The sequence below is a fragment of the Crocodylus siamensis genome, chromosome 14 (assembly GCF_052110815.1).
Source record: "Crocodylus siamensis isolate JL-2025a chromosome 14, ASM5211081v1, whole genome shotgun sequence".
NCBI classification, from domain to species: domain Eukaryota; kingdom Metazoa; phylum Chordata; order Crocodylia; family Crocodylidae; genus Crocodylus; species Crocodylus siamensis.
Genome location: NC_143408.1, coordinates 8292279 through 8312776, shown reverse-complemented (window position 1 = coordinate 8312776; position 20498 = coordinate 8292279). Strand labels below are relative to the sequence as shown.

Here is a 20498-nt window from a genome sequence, read left to right as displayed (position 1 = left end):
TACGGGCACTGAGAGCAGACAGACCTGGCCCGGGGCAGGGTGGATTTGATCACTGTGGATGGGGCTGTATAGCCTGCTAGCTACCTGGAGGTGATGGCCCAGAAGATCCCTGTGCCAGGGAAATCATTTCAGTTGGGTGAAACCCAGCTTTTCTGCCAAATAACTATTAAAACTGACCCCCCAATACACTCTACCCGCCCCCCCGACTCACTGGACCAGTCGAAGGAGGGGTGTTAGCCCCTTACCCCAAGCCACCTCTTCTCCAGGTGAGAGCACTAGTAATCTCTCACTAGTGCTCCGGCCAGGCTGCCCACAGGATCTGTGCAGCTGCTAGACAGCGGGCTGGCTCCTCGGCTCTTTGGCATGTCAGCAGAACTGCTCTTCTGTTTTTATAATCAGATGCTAAAAGCTCAACCAGGCCCAGGAGGACTTAAGCAAGCGCTGTACCTAGATTGCACCAACCGATCCTCCCAGTCATTTCTAGTCAAAACTGAGGCCTGTGCTTGGTGGCAGGGGCAGGCTCTGCACCATTTCAATGCTCTCCGCAGGGCTCTTGTTGGGCAGTGGGGCTGGAGGGATGTCTGGCTGCAGCAGCATGTGCCTGGCTTTGGGGACCCTTAGGATATGACATGCCAGCTTCCTGGGAGGGATACCCAAGAGCAGGGGATGCCTGAGGGACAATGGCAATGCTGGGAACAACACAGGGCATGGTAAGGCAGCAGGCCTGCCATCCTATCTGATGCCCTGGTGGCAAGGGCCTTCCAGTGGGTGGAAATGGCCCCAGGGGGCTTTCCTAACCAGTCTGAAACTAAGGTAAGGGGTCCCTGGCCAGGCTCTGGTGTGGTGGGGCATGGAATAGGGACTGGCTGGAGTATACAACACAAGTGAGGTCTACTGGGCAAGCCAGAACAAAGCCAGAGTAGGGGATTGGGACTGCCCCTGAGCACAGGCCTCCTGATTTGTTACTGCCCCATGGCACAGTTTCCCAGTCTATGAGCCAGAGAGCTCTGGACTCAAACACAAGTGTCTGGGACTTCAGCTAGAGCTGAGAGCTTGGGGGGTGTAGCAAGCTCATGAATCTCAGGACACCCTGTGACCTGAGTGATGCTTGTGCAGCTGGTGTGAAAAGCTGAGTGCTGGAGGGGCATTAGATATGCTGTACACGTTGCAGAGTCCCAGGGGCATCTGCAGCCCCTCCTCACCGCTCATGAACCCTGAAATCAGATTGGGAAGCAGCTGGAAATCTGGTCTCCAGCCGCATGAAGGAAGGCTCTTCCAGCTTGCTATCCAGATGACTGGAGGGAGAAATAAACCAGATCCCAGACACTGGGTACAACCCCAGACACAGCAAAACAGATCATTTTCTTCAGAGTATTTCTAACCCAGTTCAAAAAATTCAGATGGATCCGTTTATGCAATGGAAGCATTGTTTTAAAACAGTAAATGTTATTGGTTTTGGCTTCTTGGAAGAAAAAAATTCCTCCTTTTTTCCCCCTGCAACAGGGAACCCCAGCTTTGTTACTGAGGGAGGGCTGAAGGGTAAGAAAATCCCATCAGGCCCCTTTAAGAGCAGACCCTTTGTGGCCTGGAGGGGCAAAGAGTCAGTAGTGTGAACCTGGCTGCAGAGGGGCTCAGCTTCTCAAGACCAGCAGATAGGAAGTCTCTGGTCAGTAGGCTGCAAGGGCAGAAAAAGGTTGATCCCTGTGGCAGTAAATAGCCCTGGAAGGGCAGTAGCTAGAATAGCAGAGGCTATCAGCTCCTATGGGGAACCAGCCTAGCAGTAGGCTCCACGGATGCTGAACTCCAAGCCAGGGTAAACTGAGGGCTCCAAGAAAGTACAGAGGCTGCTTAATGAGCAAGCTGCACAGCCAGCTGAGAGTAAATGAAGCTGTAGATGGGATAATGGGAAACCTCTGTGCGGGGCTGAAAGGCAGGGATCAACTGACTGGTAGGGGCAGGGATAGCAAGTATATAGGTTTGTCTCCAAGGTAGAGAGAGAGAGAGGTGTTGGCATTGGCATTGGCATTGGTATTGGTGTTGGTGTTGGTGTTGGCGTTGGCGTTGGCGTTGTCAGTGTAGGGTACTTGGGTCCATAAAGACAGGAGCCGCTACTAGTAATGGTAGGAGAGCCTCTCCCTCTTAATGAGTGTTCCTGCATAGGTTAAGGTTTTAGTTCATGCCTTTTCCTGTGTTACCCTGAGGATTATGTATTTGTCAAGAGTTTTTTTATAACAACTGGAGGATTGGGCATGCCTCTACAGGGGGAGTTTGGAGGCTGTGCAGCAGGGTAGTACCCTGCAGCAGGCTGTGACATTTAACCCTGTAAGGGACAAGGACCTGAAGAGGGAGAGGCTGAAGCTGAGAGACTAGGATCAGGGGTATGAAGTTCAGAAACTAGGAGGGTCAGGAGGCCCGGTGAGAAGAGACTGGGTAAGATCTGTGAGGCATAGGTGTGGTTACAAGACAGACTGGAGACCATAACTGGGGCCTGTGAAATACAGGGGAGGCACCAGAGGCTAAGACTATGCTGAGGATGACAGCCCAAGACTCTAGGGCAACCTACCTAGGTACTGCATTGCATCAAGGTATAGTAGGTGAACAAAAATGGGGAAACTATCATAAGGGGACTGGGAAATGCAGGATTAGCCAGCAGTCAGGGGCATTGAGGCCCCCTGTCCCCATGTCATATACCCATCTTTAACTTGGCTAAAACTCTTTGCTCTGAATTGGCAAAACTGATCAGCCAGAATCCAGAGAAACTCTTCCCTGAGAAACCCTCCCCTAGTGCTGGTGGCCTGGGGCTGCTTCCATGTAATCTGAACTTGAGGCAGACTTGGGGCCTGACTTCTCCACCCCCCGCCAATCGCTCTGCACCACGGTGTAGTTACTTGCACCAAAGCAGGTGTAGATGCCGCCATCCAGATCTGGCGGGTTTTGCCTCGCTTGCTCTTGTGCAAAGGACTGGCCATGGGGGCAGAACAACTGGACAATCGGGGCTTTCATGTCTGAAGTGAAACCTCCAAAGTGTCTGCTAACTTCATTACAGGAACAAATGAGCCTCTTCTATCCATTCTTGTTGATTTTTTTTCAATACCTCTTTCCTCCTTCCAGAGCTAACAGGGGGATGCATGTTCAGAGTGTACCACAATGTTCCTGGCTTCCCATGGCCTGGCATTAAAATGATGATATGAAGCTGGGCAGATCAATGCAGCTCATAATGAGTTATAGATTGTCTGAGTTAACACTTCCAGAATTGCAGGGTGTTTTCAGGCTAAAGAAACCCAAGAGTTCTTCCTCAGAAAGTGAATGTGAACGTAGCCCAGAGCGCTCTAAACTGTCGTGCCCTGCAGAGATGCACCAGGGACCCCAGAGGGGTTGGGTTCCTGACAAGTGTGTTGGGGTGGTTTGAAGTCTTTAAATCAAGACTGGATTTGTTGGCAAAGGACACATGCAGCTCAGACAAATTAGCTGAGGCATGCACCTCTGGTGGTGCTCTATGGACTGTGCTGTGCTGGACGTTGGCCTAGATAATCACAGCCTTTACTCAGGGACTGATTCTTCCCTTTGTTGCAAGAGACTACACAGAGCAAACATCCCTTAGGTGTTTCTAGGGCCCCTGTTACAAAGCCACCTCCCAGGCCCTCGTGTAATCAGACACCCAACCCACTTGCTACTTGAGGAACTTGTATCTTCAGCGTCCCTGTGAGGCTGGGCAAGGCTATTGTCCCCACTGTACAGAGGAAGATTAAGGCCCACATCTTAATCCATCTCAAAGCCCATGGGCAGCACAAGAATTATGCATCCTGCCTCTGAATTATGCATCCTGCAAAGCAGAGCCATCCGTGGTGTTGCACCTCAACGGGTAGCCCATTGCATCCAAATATCTGGGCCTGGAGCACCCCAAGTGGATGCCAAGCTCTTCTGTTTTAACACTAAGCAGCCTGCTCCACCCAGAAAAGCATGGAGCTCTCCCCTCCTTTCAAGGGGGATGTAGATAGGGTGATGTTGCACAGGATCCAGCTTACTTTGAGGGAGAAACTTGATGAAGAAAGAGCTAGGAGCACCTTCCCACTCCTGGTTCTCAGGGTAATCCTGCCTTCCAGCCAATGGTCATTCAATGCAAAATGAAGGGACAGTGCTGGGGACAGAGGCTGGGCACAGGAGATGGAGCCCATGGCACCCTCCCAGCTGCAGCCTCGCTGTGGTGTGATCACACTCCATCTTACCAACCCTTTCTAGCCTGATGATTCTTCCCCTTTGGCTACCCAGTAGGTCAGCTTCAACAGGGAGGGCTGGAGGGGGCTCTTCGGTCTACACGGCGCACTGGTGGGAAGTGGGAGATGCAGTCCAAGTTGCCTCTGGTTGCAGAAAGCCTAGAAGCTTGTTCTCCCTCTACCTGGCTGAGTGCCCTGACTATGGGGCTGGAAAGTGGCCAGACCCTCCTCTTCCAACACTGGCAACTTCTTGTCATGCTTCTTCTGCAGCTAAGAACTGGAGATTTGCATGGACCTGAGATGCTTCCCAAGGTGGATTAGGAGCACAATGGAGCTCTTTGATGCATGCTCAGGAGGCCTGCATGGAGATGCATAAGGAATCCAGGCATCCCAGGGACTAGGTGGCTGTTGCACAGAATAATTAGGGCTGGATTTAGTGATTTAGACACTGATGAGCTGTGAGTGACTCAGGCAGGTTTGGAGTTGGCCCTGACTCACCAAAGATGACCCACAAAGCTGTAACACAGCATAGGATCAAAGCTGGTCTCTGAGATACCTCCCTGCTGCTTTAGACTCCCTGACTAGTGCTTTAGACCCACTGAAGAATGAGTCCCTAAATAAGTAATTTCCTGATGTTGCATCATGAATTTATTTCCATCTGCTCCACAGCTGTCTTGCCATTCATGCTGGTTTGTTCAATTTTGTTTTCACAGGGAACGATGCAGTATTTAAGAAAAAGCAAAATCAAATCCAGTTTGTGGGGTCCCCTACCATGGTATATTCAGGAGCGCATGCTGTCTCAGACACTAAATGAGCCAAAGCTCCAGTCTCCCTCAGGGGAGAGTTGACAAGGACAGTTGGGTGCACCCAAGGGGCTCTGAGGGTCAATTCAGCCTTGACTTTGAGGCTCAGATGCTCTGGTGGTAGACGCCAAGACTAATGGCCAGCAACAGGAAAATCCAGGTCATCCCTTCAGGAATGCAACCATTCAGAGAGCTTCGCCAGCTCATGTGTCTGGACATGAACGCAGCCCCGCGGTGGATCACGGCAGCCCTCGGGGTACACCTGCCATGCAGCAATGGCATCTAATGCTGGGACACCAAGTCACAGTGGGGAGGGATGCCAGGACAATGGAGGGGAGACGTTCACAGGAGATGCTGCGGATTTTTGTTTGCTCCTAAGAGAGAAGAGAAGGGCCCCATCTGCCTCTAAGGAGCTCAGCACATGGGCCTGGTTGGCAGGTGGGCAATCCTGCTGCAGCTCAGCATCTGCCTTTGTGTGCGCATTTCTGGGGCACATGCCCAGGCCCCCCGACAGGGAGGCCTGCCTTGTGTTGGCATCCCGAGCCCCCACAGCTTCCAGAGGGGTGCTGGCACCATTCAACCCTCCGTGGCAGGACTCCTAGCCAGCCTGCAGCGAGGTTTGTGCTGGGTCTCTGAGGGCTGCGGACTGATGAAAACGGGCAAGGCAGCGTGAACATGGTAGGTGTGGTGTGTATCTGTGCAAACACGGCGCAGCCCAAAGAGGATCTCTGCCCCAGGAGCTATCGGGCAAAGCAACGCCTTGGCTCTGTGCCTCTCCCCACTTGCAGCCACAGGGCGGGACAAACGGGAGGAGAAAGCACTCCGGCTGGGGCAGGACAACCTGGTGGCTTAAGCAGCGGCTGGGCGCTGGCCCCCACCATCAGCCCGGAGGCGGCTGGTGCTGCATGCAGCCACCACCCGCTGCAGCCTCGGGCACCTGCGGCGTGCTGGCCTGGCAGGGCTCGTGGCGTCGGGCCTCGGGGTGCCGGCCACACGGGAGACGAGGGGAGCAGGGCCGCAGGCCTCGCCTCAGCGCCGGGTCTGCCCCGGCACCCCGGGCAGCTGCGCCAGACGGGCCGCTCCTGAGCGGAGCCGGGCGGGAGGCCCCGGGTCGCTCCCGAGGGGGCCGGCCCCGCCCCCGCCCTCGCGGGCGGGCGGGCGGAGCGCGGGGCCCCGCCCCCCGCCGCGTGACGTCCACGGCTGTCCATAGGCCGCGGTGCTGAAACAAAATGGCCGCCTGCTAGTGCGGGAGCGAGCGGCTGCCGCGGAGCGGGGAGGCGGGGCAGGCCGGGAGGATGCGACTGCCCAGCCCGCGCCCAGCCCCCCGCCAGCCCGCGCCCAGCTGAGAGCGAGCCGGCTCGGGAGCCCGCGCCGCGCCGCCGGCACCATGTCTCTGCTCTGCGTCGGAGGTAAGCGCGGCGCGGCGCCCGCGGGGCCGGGAGGCGGCGGGGCGCTTCCCCGGGCGGGGCGCGGCGGGGGTCGTGCTGCCGCGGCCGGCCCCGGGGCCGCCGGGCCGCGGGCCGCCGCCTCCACCGCAGGCGCCCGCGCGGGGCTGCGCCGGGAGCCCCGCAGCGCCCCCCCCCCGCGCTGGAGCGGCGCCCCGGGCCGCGGGACCCGGGAGCCCGCGGGCTTGGCCGCGGCGGGGGCGGGCTGCCGCGCCGAGCGGGGCGTGCCCGCGCCCGCCGGCTCTTTTATGAATGAAGCGCTCCGGCGCGGCGGGTTCGAGCCCGGCCCGCGCGCCTCGGGGCGCCGGGGCGTGGGCGGCCCCCCGTCCTCGGCACGCGGGCCCGGCGGCTCCCGGCTGGGGTGCCCCGCGGCACCGGGCGGTGGTGCCAAGCCCCAGGGCAGGAGCCGCTCGGTCCGGGCTGCCCAGCTCCTGCCGCGCTACAGTGCCCTTCTGTGGGGTCCGGGTTTGCCGCCAGAGCCTGGGCACGCGGGCCTGCGCTTTTCCATCCCGCTCGTTGAGACAAGGGGCTTTGGGGGTGTAACTGGACCCCTCCCCCAGTACAGATTAGCCGGGGGAGGGGGGGACTATTCATGCAGGAGAACCCAGAACCCATGCGGACATGCAGCCAGCGCTCAAAGGAAAGCCAGGTCTGGCCCCAGGCATTTCCAGCTGTGAGAAACCGCCCAGGCAAATGCCACCGAGAGCCTGGTCCCCTTTCGCAGACAGGGGTCTGTTCCTCTCTGTGCAGAACCTCATGCAAGGAGCCCCGGTCCCTCCTGTCCTCACACCCAGAGCGCAGAGCTCCTGCTGGGCCCAGCACAGTGGGCGTCCGCCTCCGAGCAGCGCCTCCTTGGTGAGCGATCCAGCCCATGAGGGGACTTGCTCAGCATCCTGCTGCTCGAGAGGATTAAGAGCAGGCGCTGAGGAAATGAGGCCAACTCTGAAGTGCAACAAGTATCTGCCCGTGGTGGCCTCTGTCCCGTCCTGCAGGCTCACCTGAACGCTCGAGTCCCCCCGGCACAGGAGCAGGACTAATGCTAGCGTTGGGGAGGGGACTCAGCCTCGGGCAGTGGCAGCGCTGGTGGTGGATCCTGCGTCGGAGAAGAGCCATCCCGGCCATTTCTCACTTCCAGCAATTCTATAAATAGGCAACTTGGGCGCTGCTGGGTTTTCTGATGTCACCAAGCATCTTCCTGAAGTGCCTGTGATGCCGAGGCACTGCCACCTGTTTGTTCAAAGCAGCAGCTTAGCCAGGGGCGGGGGGGCCATGCACCAGCCCTGGGCACTGATGTGCGTGGGGGGAGAGGGCTAGAATAGCAGCTGGGGGGAGCCTGTCCAGCCCTTGGAGCTGCACTCGCAGCCAGCCAGGGTGCAGGAAGCCAGCCCTGAGGCAGCGGCAGTCAGGGTCAGGTAAGACCCTCTGGCACACAGCATGACCCCCGCCCTCCTCGCCCCCATCTCTGCCCATGCCTCTGGCTCCAGGTTTTCCTTACAGGACACTTCAGTTCAAGTTGCTCAATTAAATGCTCAGCCTTAACGCAGCAGAAGAGCATGAGATGTGGGGGAGAAGATGGACCGGGGGGTGTTTCCCCAAAGAAACTACAAGCTCCGTGGCAGTAGAAGCCACTTTGCCAGCTGACATTTCAGAATATGCTGAGCGGAGCAGGCAGCCGGCAAGGGAAAGGCGTCCCCAGCATGCCGGCAGGGCAATGCGATATGTCACGGCAAAGAGCCTGAGCCTCGCTGCTCCCTGCCTTCATGCTGTGCCTTGCTGCTCCCCCCCACTGAGCGTTATCGACAGCACCTGTGCACAGCAGAGAATCAAACTCTGCCCTTTGCTGTGGCAGCACTTTGCTGTGGGGCCTCTGACGCTGTGGGGTGCCCAGCCCCGGGGGATCCACCCGGTGCGTACTGCTTTGGAGAGCACAGAGCGCCAGGGGTAGCAGCAGCCGCTGGGAGCCATCTGTGTGGCTGAATGGGCTTCGTTCGGCCTTCGCGGTCTGAGCAGAGAGCTCCCTTGCAGGCAGGGCTAAGTTTGCAATGACAGGTCGATTCACTACATAAACGTGTCCTCAAGATCCTGCTTCTGCTTTCACACTGGTGTCCACCTGTGTTACTCCAATGGCCTCAGTGCAGTTACGCCTGATTTACACCAGAGGGGGAGGAGAGCCAGGCCCTGCCTCATTGCTTGGTTCTGGCCAGGCTCTCGCTGCCCTCTGTAAAGCATGCTCAGGGGTTGCACGTTTGAGCCTGCCATTCTTTCGAGGAGGGCTGGGCACCCTGGCTGTGGCACTTCCATGCTTTAAGACACTCTGAGCTCAGCCAGAGAGCAAGGGCCCGGCTGTCTGTAGCTTCCCTGAGCAGGTAGAAAATCCAGCTCATGCCAGGGAAACGTTATGGGCAGAGCAGGCGCCTTGCGGCTCACGTGCTGGCTGACCCTGGTTGTTCTCAATCCTGTCTTCCTGGGCAAGCGAGCTCTAGCAGCACTGGTTCATCCTTGGGCCAGATGGTCCCTGGGTTTCAGGTGGATGCAGCTGCTCTGGCAGACCCCAGCTTCAGGCATCTTTTATGTGCGTCCAGCTGCCCCCTCCAAAGGGACCCTCCCATCCAGCAGCTCAGGGAGCAACGTCCATGCTGCCCGGTTCGAAGCCCAGATCCTGGCGTGCTCCTCACCATGAGCACTGTGCTTCTTGTGGGGAGGAGGACAGGGCCCGGGAGCAGCAGCCACTGCAGGGCCCAGCCTCCACTGAGCTCCCCACTTTATTTAACTCAGTTAAGCACCTGCATGATTTAGTGCTCCACTTGCTTCAGCTCCCCCTCAGCTGGCCGAGTCTGCACCAGGCCCTCCCAATCTGCCTTTGCCCTGCATTGATTCCCTTCACTAAAAGGATTTACCCTCTTTTAAACAGAATAATTATCAGTCCCCTTCCCTGCCATGCCCACACTCCCCCCTGGGGACCCAGGGCACATGGTGAGCAAAGCATAGGAGACACACAAAAACTGGTGCCAGGCCCTGGGGCTCTGAGGAAAAGGAAGGAGGCTGGGCTTGCCTCGGCTGGAGTCAAGCTTTCAGGGGGGCCAAGGTGGAGGGTCCCAGAGCAGCTCCAAGGCCAGAGGAGCTTCCCCACGTTGCTGTGTGTCCCGCTTGGGGCATTGGCTCACAGGTGAGTTCATGGCACTGGCAGAGGAGCCAGCAGCTGTCATGAGCTCTGTCTCCGCAGGATCAGAGCTTGGAGCCATGTTTTCTAAAGGAAAATGATCCCACATCTGAATCCAACAGGAACAAGTGTGGGGCAGAGAAACAGCAGGAGAGCACATGGGAAATCATTGGGGAAAGGAATCTGAGGGGGCACCTCCGCCATCCCCTGCACCAGGTGGGAGCTGTCTTCCTGGCTGTGGATCAGCCCAGGCCTGCAAGTTAGCATGGCTCCACTGACATCCGCTGACTCTGCCCATCTTGGTGCTCTGTGTTTGTACAGCACCATGCAGAGGGGGTCCTGGGTCACGCCGAGGTCTCCTTGGCCCCACTACCGTACAGCTACCTGCGTCACAGCTAGCACTGCCCTTCTCCCAGCTATGCTCAGGTTGCTTCGTGTGCTCTGTTACCATAAAGTGGCCTGGAAGTGGACAAAATCAGTCCTCAGAGCACAGCCCTCTGTAAAAGGAGCGGGTCTGGGGCATGGCCAGGACTGCTCTCAGTTCCTTGCAGGGGTCTGCAGAGCAGAGAGAGCACCTAATATCACCCCCGCCAACACATCCACATGCACCATATCTGCCTAAGCTTCAGGTTCAGCTGATGCTGGTCGAATGCAGGTAACTCACTTCCCTGCCCCGTGCCTCAGTTTCCCCATCTCCAATGCAAGAATACAGGCTCCCTCCCAGCAAGAGAGAGAGCTTTTGTCTGGAAGAGCTCTGAGCACCCACCCAGTGCTATGTTGTGGCTGATAAGAATGAGTTGGGCTGTCCAGATCCAATACCAGTTTAATTGTACCCCTGCTATTCGGCCCCAGCCGTAGGTGCTGTCCAGCTGTAGTTGGAGCACGGAGGGATGGGCTATGCTATAGCCATGAGGTTTGCATCTGGACCAGCTTCATTTTGTGCTCAAAGTTCCCGGCAGCTGGGGTCACAGTGCTGGAATCACACCCAGGAGCAGCCACGCACCTGGACCCCCGCCAGCCACAGCAAAGGGCAGCGTCTATCATGGCAGCATCTACAGGCTGCAACAGGAACAGGGGCCTGCTGTGCTGGGTGCTGCACATCATGAGTGGCCCTGTGAGCTGGTGAGATGGGAGGGGAAGTGATGTGCCCAAGGCCATTGAGAGGCAGGGCAGAGCAGACCCAGCGCCTGGGCCTCTGAGTCCCGGAGCAATGCCTGGTCTGTGAAGCCACAGGATCAAACCAGCCCCAAGCTGCTATTGAAATCCACAGCCTCTGTCACTCAGTAACTGGCCTGGGCCACAGCAGCCCCCTGCCCCCTCACAGTGCTCCTCCCGTCATGGCCCTAGGACTGCTGAGCTGCCAGCACATACGTTGTAGCCAGTGCCTGCCCAGCTCAGTCCAATAAAGCCGGAGGAGGCCTCCCCATGGTGCTTGCTCCTGTCCTGCTGCAAGCTAGTCCTCCAGGGAGAACAACATGATTCAAACACAGCCCCTTTGATCCTCAGGGCTGTCACTGCTGGCTCGCCACTGCCCGGGGGTCATTGGTGAGGCTTAGCACAGCACCAGAGCATAGAGGTAAGGGCCCATAGCCATTGCCATCCCTTTGATTCTTTCAGCTCAGTGGGGGGGAGCCCTGTGCTCTTGCCTAGGGTCAGCAGGCAGCTGCATGGAGCCTCCAAAGAGCACAGTGTGTGCCCTGCCCACAGTTATTTCTGCCTAGCTCATTAGCCATTCTCTAACGAGCTCCCCAGCAAGCAAGGTTTGGGGCCAGGTATTGGGCAGGCTGCCTGGGAGCCCTCGGGCGTCTCTCAGAGTGCCTGTCACCAACCTGCTGCCCAGAGAGGCAGGAGGTGCTCGGTTGTAGCACAGAGGGTGTCAGCCTTGGCCCTGTGTCCCCAGCTAGCAGCTGCTGCCTGTGTGCTGCCCCAGGGACCAGACAGGCCGTGGAGCTGGGCTGTGCTGGGATCCAGTTGCACGTGGAACTTGGATGCTGTGATGGGGCCAGAGCAGGCAGAGGGAGAAGACTTGGGGAAGTGGGGGTGTGGGCAGGGGTTCTGCCCAGAAAGTGCAACCTGGACCAGTGCTGGGAGAGGGAAGAGCAGCTAGGCACCACCAGACATGTGGGCAGAGCCACTCACTTCCACATGGCTCATAGGGCTGACAGGTGCTGAGGTCTGCATGCCCTGAACAGCAGACAGGAGCCCGCACCACTGTGCTGGGGGCGATGCATCCTCACCCACCCGCAGGGTTCAGCTGCAACCTGGGGGGCACCCACGAGGGCTGAGGAGAGGAGGAGGCCGCTGTTCTGAGTGGGTGTTGCTGGCTGGTGGATGCAGCAGCAGGCTCAGACCTGTGCTCTCCTCCTGGTTCTGCCCCAGGCTGCTGGCTGCCCACACGCAGATTGTTTTGCCACTCCCTGCCTCAGTTTCCCCATGTAAATAGGGCTAGTGGTGTTGACCCCTCAGTCGTGCCCTTGGAGCTCTACTGGTGCAGACTGTACTGCCTTCATCCTGGCTGTGGCTGGGCTGGGGACACTAGGAGACATGGTCTCTCCTTCTCATGCTGGCGCATGTGGCTGGCACCAGCAGAGCGGTGCTGAGCCATCTGCTCTGATATCAGGCACCAGCAGCTGATGTGACAGTTCGTTCTCTGCCGTTGGGGGGTGCTGGGCCAGAAACAGCAGTGTTCATGCACCGGGAGAGGGATAGTGTACCTGCGCCCTCCCCATCTGCCACAGGTAAACCAGAAATAATCCCCTTGCCATCCCTGGACTTGGACTGGGGCACTCAAAGCAGAGCCAGGCCCCAGATGGACCAGCCAAAGGGAAAGCCAGCCAGCATGGAGGGGCTCTGGGGGCCAGGCTGGTGCTTCCTCTAGGCCTGGAGCTGTGAATACTTTATACATCTGGGGGACAGTGCATCATTAAGGGCTGTTTGCATTCACCCTGCTCTACTGGGCCAGTGCAGACTCACACAGTCATTGGGAAGCCCTGGCACTTCCCTGCTTTGCAAGTGTCTCTGTCTTGCCCACCTGGCCCTGGCAGAGGCCCTTGGCCTGGGAAAAGTAGGCTCCAGGGCAAAGCAGCGTGAGAACCAGTGGGCTACCAGAGCCCCTGCTTGTGAGAGCCTCTGGCTGCTTGTAGCCCCATAAGAACCTCCCTTACTGCTATGGGCTGTGCTCCCGTGGCAGTGGGCTTGGCTGGGGCTGGGGCTGGGGCTGCCAGCCTCTACCGGGTGTCCAGCTGCTGGAGTGGTCCCTGAGGATGCTTGGGAGCTGAGACAAAGCAGAGCATCCTTTAGGCTGCTCTGCCCTGCACTGAGGACCCAAGTGGTTGACATCAGGGGAACATGATGACGCTTAAAGATGCCCAGATGGTGACCTACTGGGCTTTCACCACTATGAATCGGGGAGATTTTTCTAGCTCAGGATCTAAGGTAGCTCCTTTCAAAGGTGGAGTCTTTGCCCCAGCCCCAGAAGGTCTTTAGCTGACTGGGGTGAGGAGCTGAGGCCCCAGGAGGGAGCAACATGAGCAGGTGCCCTTAGCCTCACACAGTACTTCTGGAGATCTTCACCCCAGCAGGTGCTTAACATCAGCTCTGTGCAAATGCAGTGGTAGGATGCAGCTCCTGGAGCTAGTATGACCCTTTCCTTCCCCAGACAGGGTGTGGGTGGGGGGGCTTGAGAGTACAGAGCCAGCTTTAGGGGAGAGGGGCACTGCTGCCTGGTTCTCCAACTGCGCTGAGGTAGGGCTGCATCTCGTAGGAGAGACCCTGACCTGTCCCCTTTCCTTTCTCCCCCAGGCCCCTGGAGTACAGCAAGGATTCATTAGCCAGGGGTGGCACAGTGCTTGGTTGCTAAGCATGGCCCAGACTTCCCCATCCTGTGTGTTATAGAGTCCAGTGGTTAATCAATGCCATTTAGCCCCCTGTTTCCAGCTGTGGGACTCAAGGGCCTAGAGCTGCATTTCAGAGGAGACCTAAAATCTTACTAGTCACTTGCCAAGCTAGGCATGAAATCCAATATTTGCCATGGGAGTGCAGCAGGGGAGGACTGTGAGTGTGTGTGTGTGTGCACATGTGTGTGCATGAATGGGCACAGCCTGAGCAGACCTGGCGTGACCGTGGCATCAGATCCCCTGCTTATTAAAACAGTTCCTTACCCACAGCCTTGCCACAGAGTGTGCCCCCCTGCACCTCGTGTGCTGCTGGGGGCAGGTTTCAAGGGACATAATAGAATCAATGAGCTTCGGCCTGAAGCTGGCACAGCTTAATTGCACCCAGCGCTGTATTTAACTGGGCGGTATTGCATGACCCCTGGGCTACTGCCAGCCTCACACCTCTTGTGGGAGTGTGAAAATCAGATCTAGCTGCATGTTCTTTTTCTTCCTCTCCCTTCCTGCAGTATCTGGTGGGTCCTGAAGTTTCTCTGAGGTGGTCTCCAGTGAAAGCTGAGCTATTCCCCTTCACTTTAGGGCCCAGCCCATGTTTGCTCTGTGTTTGTACAGCACCTGGCACAGTGTCCTGCAGGAGATGGGGGTCAGAACAGGGGCAAACCAGGCCTCTGCTCCTCCCTGAGCCTTCCCTGTACCCCCTAAGCTTGGGGAGGAGGGGAGAGGGGGGCTGTGCCAAGGTCTCCAGAGACCTGGCAGGACTGAAATGGCTGCTTAGCTCTCCTGGGTACCGTGGTCACCTCTACCACTGTTGCCAGAGGAGGTTGGAGCCTGCTGGATCTGGGATCCTGAGCAGAGCCAGACCCTGTGTGGACAAAACCAGGGCTTCCAGTTTGTAGTAGCAGGTGCCAGCAGCCAGGCGGAGCTGCCCTGCCTCTGGGAGGGGTCGTGTCCCAGCCCAAAGCTAGTGGCAGGCACACCCCAAGCTGGAAGGACCCCTGTCTGGCATGGAGCTGCTTGATCAGGTGGCACAGTGCCTGGCAGCAGATCTGGGGGCTCCCAGCCAGGCTCTTGTGGTGGTAATTTGGGCAGTTGGGCTGGGGGGAGGGTGCTGGGGAGAAGACCCCACTGGGGAGCCATGTGCTGTGTTCCCCTTGGTCAGCGATGGTCTCTGCTCCCCATCTCAGGGCATCCGGAGCCTGTGTGTGTGTGTTGTGACTCATCCCCAAATGCAGCAGCTCACTGCTGCAGCTAGGGCCAGCCTTGGCTCCTCACTCCCTCCCCTCCCCTCCTGCCCAGGCTCAGTCCAGGCTGCTCCCTTTGTCTCCTTGCACAGTTTTGCAAGGTGCAGCATGGGGGGCAGCACTCCAGAAGGGAGCTCCCCAGCCTGTGGGTGGGAGCGGGGCTGAGGATGCACGGAGCTGTCTCCCCAGCCCCCTGGATCCTGGCAGTGTCACTCTCCCTGCTCCAGCATGGCAGGTGCCCGGTGCTCCCTGCATGAATGATGCACAGAACCAGATGAATGAAAAGTGCTGTCGCGGAGCTTCTTCGCCGGCTCCGGCTGCAGCACGTGGTGAATACCAAGCAGCAGGCGGGGGAGGGGAGCCAGCAGGGGTAAAAGAAATGACAGCGGAGGCGTTGGCTGGGGGTGGCGGGAGAGGGCGGCGCGGGCGGCAGTGCCACGGCTGGAATTTCCAGTGCAGCCAGAGGAGATGGAAATCAGGTCCCCCGGCCTGGCCTGGGTGAGGCTCTGTGGGCCTGCTTCTCTGCTGCCCCGACGTAAATCAAGAAGAGCAATAGATGGATTTGACCCCGGTGGGACTCAGGGGGAGTTGGCCCCACTCCATCCCGTTCCACCTCTCAGGTTCTCCAGGCAGGCCCACCCCCTCCTCTGTGCAGCCCCTGGCACCCAGTGCTGAGCACTGGCCAGGGGGTGCATGGAGCCAGCTGGGCCCCGCAGGACTGGGCTTGCAGGTCTCACCCCCTTCCCATTCCCCATTGTGCTCGCTGCTATTTGAAGCCCCTTTCTTGTGTGCCTGTGCGCTGCATGGCACCGGTGCTCACCAGCCCAGCAAAGGTGCTGTGGCAGTGGCTAAAAATACCCAGTGTGGGGAGGAGCCATCCACGGGGGATGTGGAAAGCAGGAGAGGAGCCAGAGCTCCCCACCGGGTAGCCAGGCAGGGCAGAGCTGGAAAAGAGGCACATCTAGAGGGTTCCTACTGGGCCCAACGGGGCACAGACTGCAGCAGAGAGGTGGCGATATGGGCAGGGAGACAAACTGGCCATGTGGGTGGCGGGGCCTGCTGCATGGGTCTGGCACTGGGAGGCCTTGGCTCTCCACAGCTGCTTCTTGGATGCACCGGTTCATGCTCAGCCTTGCTCGATGCCTCAGTTTCTCTATCTAGTACCAGGGGCCCTGCTTTGGCTGCCAAGGCACTGCAGGTATCTGGCCAACCTAGTATTGGCCCCACTCTGGGGCTGCAGAAGCTCCCATGTCCAGCTCTGCCGCAGCGGGCTCTGGCATGTCATGCAGTGCTGGGAGCAGCCTCAGTGCTGCACCAAGAGAGGTGTGGGCAGGTCTGGCCTGTGGCCCTTACATCCGGTGAGTACCAGCCACATGAGCGAGGCCGGTCTGCCTCTCGCCTGGGCAGCCCTTGCAATGCAGTATGGGAGCAGCTTGGGAGTGGGCTAATGTGGGGCTGCAATCAGGAGAACTGAAGGCACGTCATGGGGTGCAGGGCACATCATGGAGATGAGAGCAGGGTCTGAGACATGAGGGATGGCTGCCTGCCTGCCAGGGCATTGCCAAGGACAGGGGAAAGCTGGTTGCTGGCCTAAGACTGAGACTTGGGAGACCTGGGACCACCCCCCCAGTGTGCCCTGGGTCTGCCCCATGCCTCTGCCCCTGCCTGTGAAATGAAGCAAATGCTGCACAACCTCTGGGCTGAAGCCATCCTGGATGCAGAGGCCCCAGGTCCTGCAATGACGAGAGCCAGACCTCAGACAGACTTTGATTGATTTGCTTCCGATTGCTGTTTTAATAACAGGCTGGAGCTGGCCCCCTTACCACCAGGGAACCATTTTGCCCCTGCTTCTTAGACACAGCGGGCGCGGGATCACGCTCCCTGCGGTGCTCCCCGGGGAGCCCTCCTTGCCCAGAGCGCTCCCTTGGGAAGGGGGGCTGTCCTTGGTCCTGAAAATGCTGCTTCACCGTCAGCTCCTATTTTCAGAGCTCAGCAACATGCTGCCAGCAGTGACATCGTCTGCAAGTCTAACCCATCAGAGCTGCTAACTGTAGGCCCTGGAATAGCATGCAGGGCTATGAAGAGGACTGGGAGGAGGAGAGTAAGTAGGTCTCTTTGTACAGCCCCATGAATTTAAAATAGCCCCGTGTCCACAACAACATTCAGGAAAGGAATACCAGTCCAGGCCAGCCCCCTCCTCTTCCTCCTCCTCCTCCCAGACACAGTAGCTGGCATCATGTTAAATTGCAGCCTATTTCCTGCTGTCTGCAAAGGCAGAGCACAGGACTGACACTTCAGTGAAGCGCTGGCTCGGCAGGCGTTGCTAGCACCGTGGGAATGCAGGCAGGGCTGGGAGCCTCCTGGCTCTCTCCAGCTAGCGAGGAAGCCCGGCATGACCAGTCCAGGTCCTGTTCTTCATGAGCTGTCTCATATCCACCGTGGCTGCCTCATTCATTGCTCAGCGGGTTGGAGGGAGGTGTGCGCACGAGTGCAAGGGCCTTGTTGCTCATCCATTCCCATTGACAGCCTGGGTTTGGCAGCAGGCCAGGGTGAGAGGGCCTTCACTCACCGCCCGGGGTGTTATTCTTCCCAGAGCCGCTACTGTTAATTAGATATTGGCATTGCCTTTCCCACCCACATTCCTAAACATTTATTACAGCTGGTTCCAGGCTGGAAGTAGATTTCCCAGAGGGGATTTGCCTTTGGTGAGGGTCCTGTGAAAGCCACCTGAGGCATTTTAACTGGAGCAGGGGGGTTTCTGAGAAAAGCTGGTTGTGTCAAAGGTGGGTGAAAAATTGAAGGGGGATTTCAAACGTCTGGTCAGCTAGCTCAGCTCATTCAGTGTGTGTGAGAGGGGGAGAGAGCGAGACAGTGAGAGAGAGAGGAACAAGACAACAGGAGTGACATGGTACAAAAACCCGACAGTTTTTATATAGCTCAGCTTCGCACAGTTAAAACTGGAGACTGCTTGTTTTTTCTCAGTTTTTTTTTTTCCTCCCTTTTTTGTGCCATATGGAAACTAAAGCGCATAAGGCACAAAAACCTCAGTGTGAAAACATGTGAAGGATCTGAGGGAAAAACACGGAGAGATTTCAGCCGGGAAGAAGAGGGACTCTCACGCCGAGCTGACGCTCCGGCCCTGGCTCCGAGCACCTCCCTGGGGGGCGACCCTTAGTGCTTCAGTAACGGAGATGATAACTAGGGGGGTATCTCTCAGGTATGGAAATTGCTGAATAAATGCTGCCTGGCTCTACTGTCAGAAATGGCTGGTGGGTGTGCCAGACCTTTATTTAAAGAGCCACGTCAGACTCCACCCTGACAAGAGACATGATCTGCCCTGGTTTTGGGTTTTCTCAGCCTTTTCTGTGACCGGATGGTGATGTCTTGCTAGGAAAGGAGGAAGCACAGTGAGCATGGGGGTCCAGGCATAGACCAGAAGCTAGTTTACCTGGAAATGATGCCAGTGATTTGCGACCTGCACCTCAGCTTTCTGTGCCTCAGTTTCCCCATCTACAAAATAACACCACTGAGGGCCGTGCGATGGCTACTTCACTCCTATGGGTGAGGTGCTTTCAGATCCACACCCAACAGGCACTAGATGAATTCTCTTCTTTCCGTCAGCTCCACATGTAGAGCATTGCTTGCTGGAAGCTGGTGGCAACCTGTATTAGAGGCAAATGCACTGGAAGCTAACCCTTTAGGAGTGGAAGGGTGTGTGATGCTGTAGTAAACTATGGGCCATTTACTCAGCTACCCAGGCATGGATTTAGGGCTGGGATTTTTGAATGGCCCTTTTGCCTCCTTGGAAATGCTAGCCTAGGAGCTCAGTGGTAGACGATCCCTGATCCATGCTGGCTTCAGCACCTCTGGAGATCAAGGAGGTGGCTGTGTCTCATGGCCATCATGGGTGTAGTCTTGCACAAAGAAATGGTCAGAGAAAATGCTAAAGCCAGGCTAGCGCTGTGAACGTGCCTTTCACCCCTCTCTGGGAGCTGCCATGTACTGACAAACCCAGGACTGGCCACGTGCGCTGGGGAAGCAATGGAGAAACAAAACTGGGGCAAGGATGGCGGCAGCAGCACACCACTTAATAGAAGCTGCAGGTGGGGAACAACAAGACATCTCCTATCGGCAAAGCTGACAGAGCAGGAGAGACACATGTCTCGTGTAATTGTTTGTTCCTGTCAGCCTGGATTTTGCTGCCTTTATTGCTTTTTTTTTTTTTGAGGAAATGTCTAACTAGCTCTGTGTGTTCCTGCCTTTGGAGAGGAAAGGGAAGAGCTGTGGGCTCATGTCTGTGCCATGAAGAAGCTGTGTCAGATTCAGGAAGCATTGTGATGGGGGAGCCAAGTGGCAACGGGCCTTGCCCAGGGTCACACGGGAAGGCTGTGGCAGAGCAGGGAGCTGCTCCCAAGCTCAGCTTCCAGTTCTGGCACCTCTGAAAAGTGGCAGCTTTTCAGAGAAGGAGCCAGGCTTCAGCAGTGAAAGTGGTGGGAGAGGGGGCTTTCCCTGGGCCCAATGGGCACTGAGCATGGTGGAAAGCCTGGCCATTTCCCACAGGTGCCTACGTGGGAGCCGTGATCATCTGACATCCTGGCCCTGCTTCTGGGAGCAGCCCACCCCAGAATCTGACCACCAAGACTGCGTGGGTATGAAGCCCCAGGCCCCATGGGCAGAAAGCTGCTGCGTATCATGGACTGAAGCTAGTAGATTTGCAAAGCAGGTGCTGATTTGGGGCAGCATCCTAATGAGGGGCATCGTGAGGAGCAGCACCCCAGGGGGCAGAGCTCCATGGATGGGGTGCTCAAAGGAGCGGCACAGAACATGCTGCGAGAGAGGAGGGTCTTGGGTAGGCTGGTCCTTGTTGGGCCCCTGCACATGCAGCGCTGATGCACGGTGCCATGCAGCTCTGCTCCCAGCACCCAACAGCCCTGATAGACTGTCTCCACCCAAATGGGGCTCTTGGCTTTCCTTCTCCTCTTTGCCATTGCGTTTCTCCTCGAAGGAGTAGGAAGTGAAGTCCTTTCCCCAGCCGAAAAGGCTCCTTTTGATTATCTGGCTTTTAATGAGCCAAGGGGAGACTTTCAGGGCAGAAACCCTTTTCATTTGGAAAAAAAAAAAAAAGAGTCTTTGCTGATGCAGCTAATGATACTTGCTCCGGGGCTGCAACAGGTGGGCAACGTGCCAGGTCTGCACAGCCACACTGAGCTCGTATGTCAGGGTTGGGTTTTCTTCCCTCTTTTTTAAGCCTCCCTCAGAGGCATCAGGTGTTGGCTACAGCCAGAGCTGGGGACTGTGACTGGGCTGCACCAGTGGTCCTGCTCGGACTTAAACCTGCAGGATCCTGGCTAGAGGGTCTTGGCCTCCACTCAGGGTCAGTCCAATCACCGTATTTCAGGTCAGGAAGGAATTTTGCCCGTGGTCAGATTGGTATGGGCTAGGCTGGGGGAAGGGGTTGCCTTTGTCTCTAGCAGGGGATGTGGCCCTCTGCCTGGGATCTCTTGAGCATATAGCAACAACCTTTTACACAAACAGGATACTGTCTGCCTTGGCTCCCCTGCTTTACCTGGGGCTGGTCAGGGTGTTAGGTCTTATGTTGTGTCAGGGCTGATGGTAGTTTTACTAAGAGGTTGGACTTCCCTTCCAACCCTACCTCTCAATGGGCTGATTCTCAATGGGAACAGCAGGGACCAGGAAGAGAGGACCCAAGTGACTGAACACCTGAAATGCCAGGAGGTCAGA

General features: G+C 57.4%; 1 protein-coding gene across 1 annotated transcript in view; it reads left to right on the top strand.

The window, feature by feature from the left end:
• The first annotated feature begins 6221 nt into the window (after positions 1-6221).
• The window catches only part of UNC13A (unc-13 homolog A), a 104154-nt gene continuing 89877 nt past the window's right edge, over positions 6222-20498 (top strand). The window contains exon 1 of the mRNA XM_090028008.1: positions 6222-6426. Within this exon, the coding sequence (XP_089884134.1) occupies positions 6405-6426 (22 nt within the window). The 5' untranslated portion in view covers positions 6222-6404. The remainder of the gene's footprint in view (positions 6427-20498) is intronic.